The sequence below is a fragment of the Formica exsecta genome, unplaced genomic scaffold (assembly GCF_003651465.1).
Source record: "Formica exsecta isolate Colony F162 unplaced genomic scaffold, ASM365146v1 scaffold30, whole genome shotgun sequence".
NCBI classification, from domain to species: domain Eukaryota; kingdom Metazoa; phylum Arthropoda; class Insecta; order Hymenoptera; family Formicidae; genus Formica; species Formica exsecta.
Window position 1 is genome coordinate 618161 of NW_021850257.1, and position 6000 is coordinate 624160.

The following is a 6000-nucleotide window of genomic DNA, read 5'->3' on the forward strand; positions in this document are numbered from 1 at the left end:
TAAAAATTCCCGAATGATACGACAATGTCTATCTATAAATTTTGCATATATCTCTAAATAAAGTTTAACTTAATTTTCGTAAAATGGAATGTTATCGGCTCTGATAATAAGTCAAACGAGTTGTCGAGGATGACTGTTTGGATTGGTTATTGTGAATGTATATGCTTTCAACGAGGTTGGAAATCGGCCTCTGCTCGCCGTATACAACGCGAACAATGGGCAATAAAGGCGATAAGAGTTAATTTCATCAGTGCGGGCACATGCTGGGGGGATCGCTCGTGTTATAAGTCAGTTATGCGCGAGGCCGGAGGAAAGGAAAAGTCGCGGAAAACTGTCCCTTCTCGCGAATTTATCGAATCGAATACACGCATTCAAAGTGGAAACAGAAATCGAAACAAGCGGAGCAGATTGCGTGATTTTTACAGGATTGCTAGAATATCGTTTGTCCAAGTATGAGTTTCACACACGATCATATAACACGTTTGTCACATTTACTCGATGTAACTCTGTCAAATTTATTTCTAATTCGTAATGGAATCTTTTCGATGTAATTAACGTGGCTATCACTTGCTTTATTAAAATCTTTTTTTACAGTAATACAAATAAAGTGCTCTGAATAAAGAAAAGTTTATCGTACTATAATTCTCGCGCAATGGATAAACAAATTGCATCGATGATTCCTATATTATTTCCTGAACGGGAAATATACATATATTATTAGAGCAAAACATTGCTACTAATTAAATTCAATTTGGATTTATGAAATTATTTCGCGGTTCTATAGTCGCGCGATTCGGTTGTCGGCTGAATTAATCAGAATGTTTCATATCCGCGAGATATATAGATACTTTTTGAAGCGAGCGCAAACATCCATCGTGATACGGCTGCATGCAGGCGTTCCGTTTTGTAATTCACGTGATGTACTCGTTATATCAAATAATGGACGGCATATATATGTATCCCGCAGAGTTCAATTTCACATTTAAAACGCGCCAACATAACTACTGTATATTGCCTCCGTCTGTCTCTTTCGAATTATCGCTCGAACCGAGTGGAGATTTATTGAGCATCAACTCATCACGCCTCCGAATTATTTTTAATAATGTACTCTTCGTGTCAAGTATCTTGTCGCACATTTTAGAAAGTGTCCATCATTTTAAAGTCCGTTTTTTATAATCCAGAATATATGAACTACCCATTTTAATTTCAACATTTTTCGAACGTGCACATCTCTCTGCCAATTAATAACGTGTTTCAGTATCGCACTCTCTTAAAATAAGTTACTGATTAAAGTAGTGACATAAAATTTCATCGAGGATCAGTGAGTATTCTATCAATCTTCAATGAAAATACTAACTTTACTTATCCATTTTATATTCCACTGTAATGGCAGGAAAATTTCACTGAAAATAACTACTATACTACTATTAACTAGTATTGAAATTAAACATATACATATTACTTTTTTTAAAATGTGATAAAAAATAAACAAGACTCTTAGTCAAATTTAAATATTTCTTTTTAAGAAATACATATATTGCTATAGATTTTTATCTTACATATAACATTATAATATGTCATTTTAAAATATTTTATTGATTACAACAACCACTACTATTAACTGATTCTTTCAGTGAAATTTCACCAATTTATAATACTACATTTATAACTGATTGTGAGATAATTAGTGACTATTTACCGCTTTTCAATGATGCATTGAATACATTGATTCCATTTACAAGAACATTATTAATCTCTACTGATTCGAATTATATTCCCACCCGCCAATAATAATCTCATTAAATTTTTCCGTCCTTCGTTCGCGGCGCGAGTCCGGATGTTGTTAACTCAGGCGAAGAGCCTCGTCGGTCGCCAAACCGGTAGCGCGAAGAAAGAAAGGGAGAAAAAAAATGAAGAAAAAAAGGGAGTAACGCGGGAAAGAGAGAAAGAGAGATAGGAGGGTGGAGTTCGCATCAGCAACACGCGTCGTTGCGGTGTCCGGCAAACGCGTCTCCGTCACATTTTCCGTGCCGATGCACTTACCCTCGCATCCATCCCCCATCGTTCTCCCCGCATCCGCTGCGGACCCCATAGACGCCAATCCACCTCGTCCATGCGCTTCTCCCCCATCCTACCGTCTAACTCCCTTTCGTCCCCACCTCGTCACGAGCGCCCTTCGCTCACCTACGAGTGACGACGCCTGGTCTCTGGAAATAGTTGCCACAAAGCGATTCGCCGTGCATCTATCGTGTGTGCGATTGTTACGAGAGCCCGGTTCTCTTGTTTCTCTCTGTTGATTCGCGACCGTCCCGTGAAAGGGAACGTGCGACGATGATTTTGCGCTGCGTGGGGCGACGCGCCGGTGTATCTTTCCACGAATTTTCGCGGCGACGCGTGATAAAAATTTTATCGGCGCAACTGCCTTCGAGACCGTCGACGATATTTTCGTCATGAAGTTATTACGCACGGTATATCGAGTCGCGCGGCTATAATGGGAGTTGTGTTTGTGTGTTTGCGTGTGTGTATCGTCTTGCGCGTGCGACTATGACATGAAACTACTTCGTCGCGGCTTTCGATTCCCGCTTATTCCGGCCGCGTTTATTAATTCGGCTTTCGAAGAAGAAAGTGCGCGTGTTTCTATACCCGACGTGTTGTCCGAAACGAAAGCTGCTCTATCGTGTAAATATGTGCGACGCGATGCAGAATATGCCGACAAACGCGACTTGAAGTAATTAATTGACGTGAAATTTAACGATTTTATTTCGGAATCTCGCGGTTTATTCTTAAAAGGATTAAATTCAATTTCTTACTTGAGGAAAAATAGTCATCTACCGTTGCTGGATCCGCATTATTTTGAATTATGATTCTCTTTCTCTCTCCGTCTTATCTTTCATCCAGGTACTTCATTTTCTGTTTATTGACAATATAAAAATAAACGCGTTTAATATTCCAAAAATAAAGACATTGTGTATACTTTTACATTCGTCAACTAGAAGAACTCGAATATCGAATAACGGCGGCGAAATGAGTTCATTTACAAAGTGAACGACAGTCGTCGCGAGAGCAATCGCGGCTGGGAAGTGAAAAATGATCTCGTTCGCGTATCTCGTTATACGAGGCACACGTGGATAACCCGTGATGAACGATGTGTGTTACGTGCCGGTGATTGAATTTGCTGGACATATTGACGCGTATTACAAGAGAAAGAAAGAGAGAGACACAGATAGTCGAGAGCGGCTGTCTTTCTTTATTCACGTATTTATTCGCGGCTAGAAGAGTATTGATAATCATGTATACACGATCTGTATATCGGACATGCGCTCGTTAGCCGCTAAGATGGATAAGCAAAGGAGGAAAGAGAGACACGTCGCACGAGAAGGTATCTCTTAACCCTCAACCTCCTTTCCGTTCGAAGCAATCTCCTCTGTGCGTGTCAGTTATTTTATAAGCTGCCAATACGATCTCAGATATTGAAGGATAGGAATATCTCGCTTATTGTAAAATAAAAAAAATTATTTTAGAAAATTTTCTTTAACTATTAAAAGGAAGATTTATAGAATTGTGAGAAAAAGGAGACGAGAAAAAATTTGCAAGTAATAATTGTGTTTTTCATACAAACTTTTGTCACTAGCATTCAAAATTATTCGATGAGATTTCCTATGGTAAAGGGAATCCCTCTCGAAAATCCCCATCAAAGTCCGCGATAATACACCGTATCCAATTCCCGGAAATCGTATCCACCTATCATGGGGCTGACGCGTGTATATATACGTAGGGTGGCACGTGGTATCCGACAGAAGGACCGTTAATGAACCGCAGGCGGAATCAAAACGGCATCTCTCTCTCCGCTCCGGAACGAAGAGAGGGGTTGTTTGCGCCGTTAATTTTCATCCCCACACGCGTAGTGATGCAACAGTGCGGCACGAAACCAACGATAATCAGGACGTGATAAAGGGTGGCTCGCGCGCCGCAGCTCTTGGGTTTATCGCGCCTCGGGGCGAGCGGATAAAACGTCCATTTATCCCTCGGGGCCCGGGGGTGCGGAGGGGTTCATGTGATAATCGCACGAGAGTTACAACACGGATGATCCGGCGTATGCTTCTGATATAGAGTCTCGACTTTCCCGGTGTAAAAGCCGCTAGTGTGGGTGGATGTTTCTGATCTAACGCGATGTCAAAGAACCTGGCTGCTTTAATAACAGAAACAAAAAAAAGTGACCCGAGGAAAAACAAATCATCTTTGTAGCTTTACTTGATGCTCGATAAAATGCATCTTCTTTTTTCTTTCTTTTATCTCAAAAATGCTAATCACGCTTTGAGAAAATCGGATATTAAAGTCGTCAAAGGTTTATTTCAATATAATTTATAGCTGATACGTACGGAGAAAATTTTATTTCGTTTGAAATTAAGTCTGTATATCGCTAGAGAATTTTTTCGACTGTCAAAAGAAATCTGTTGCGAATATTAAAGTTCATGAGATTTTTGTGAGCAGATATTGAATCTATTAAATCGCAGGAAGCTAATATTTGATTATCTATTCTTTGGCTATATTGGATACGCCAGATTGTATTCATTAATTTTAATATTGGATTCGATTATACAGTAACCTGAAAATCCTCTGTATATGTATGAACTTTTGCAAGAAGTCGAAAACTTTTTAATTTTGATATCTGCCATATTGAATTTCATCATCTTGAATTGATTTTGATAGCAAATTTATATTCAGTAACTTGAAAAACTCGTAAGCTTGACAATTGGAAAATGTTTGAAGTAGATTGTCCTGTGATCTTCAATGGCATAACTTACAAATTTTCCGCAACAGACCTAGTGTTTAATCACTTATTAATTTTGATTTTCATATTAAATTTTTTTTGAAAATTAAAAGAGAGAGAGAGAGGGAAGGGTTCTAATAATATACTTAATTAAAAAAAAAAAAGAAACTATTTCATATTACATCGTACAGCTATATTTGTAAATTATTTAAAAACAGTCGTTTTTTTTATAAATTTATTCTCAAATTTCTCGGTGACATGATAAAACATTTCGGTCAAAATTATATTAAATCTTAAAAAAAATTACAATAATTGATTATTATTTTTTTGTATAATTGATAGTTTAGCGAAATATCAATATCCATGTAAAAATGTATTTCCACGTAAAGAGAAACGTGTGCGTTAGAATAATCAACACTTATTGTTAGCTATGAGTCCAAGGAGAGTAAGAATTAGAAACGTTGTTACTATAGAGATTAACGTACATATCGCTAATAGTAGTTAAATAAATGAACAGTTATAAAGAGATCGCCAGAGGAACGCACGTTTTTTTTTTTGCGTCGAGAAAATCCGACCATAGGGCGAAATAACAACTTTCGTTTGTTCCATATTTTAACCTCGTTTTTCCCGCCCGGCGATAAACAAGATACAGCAGCGTCGGGGACCTCCCAATACCGTCCCGTTCACTTAACGAATTAGCGTTTAATTCCAATTAGCGTGTACGCGCCCGGTTGTCGTATATGTATAGTCAAAGGACGCAGACTCGCGAGAGTTTCGCAATTTGCGCGGCGACGCTTTTACAGCGGGATTCGCCCGTTTAATTCAATTTGTTCCTTAGAACAAATCGTCTCTATAGTCGCCGGGGTGTCATTTGTTTGCGCCGGTCTCGCCGGATAAACTTTTGTATCTTCAATTACGCTCCGCTCTGCCAGTCCCCTCTTTCCGAATCCGAATTTCCGATCTGCAGCTTTTTACGACGATAACGGCGAGATCGCGCGATTTGTTTTGCATTAGCCTATTTTCGTAATGCGAGTGCAGTCGTTCGCATCGATCGCTTCAATTGGCAAACATATAACGCGCGATTCTGCGAATTTGGATATCTTACGGAAAATTTAATTGCCACCGAATATTTCGACACCTCTGAGATATTTCTCTTATATTATATTATATAAATTATTACTTCATTATGTTTAATTTTTTCATTATTAATTACTAAAATTTTTATTTTA

General features: G+C 38.4%; 1 protein-coding gene across 2 annotated transcripts in view; it reads left to right on the forward strand.

Moving 5' to 3' along the window:
• The window catches only part of LOC115237630 (ras-related protein Rab-37-like), a 40345-nt gene that overhangs the window by 6941 nt on the left and 27404 nt on the right, over positions 1 to 6000 (forward strand). Inside the window, exon 1 of one of the 2 annotated variants that reach the window (XM_029810805.1) lies at positions 2210 to 3379. The exons of the other annotated variant lie outside the window; for it this stretch is intronic. Coding sequence (XP_029666665.1) covers positions 3316 to 3379 — 64 coding nt within the window. The 5' untranslated portion in view covers positions 2210 to 3315. Of the gene's footprint in view, positions 1 to 2209; positions 3380 to 6000 lie in introns of those variants that run through there. 2 annotated transcript variants of the gene reach the window in all.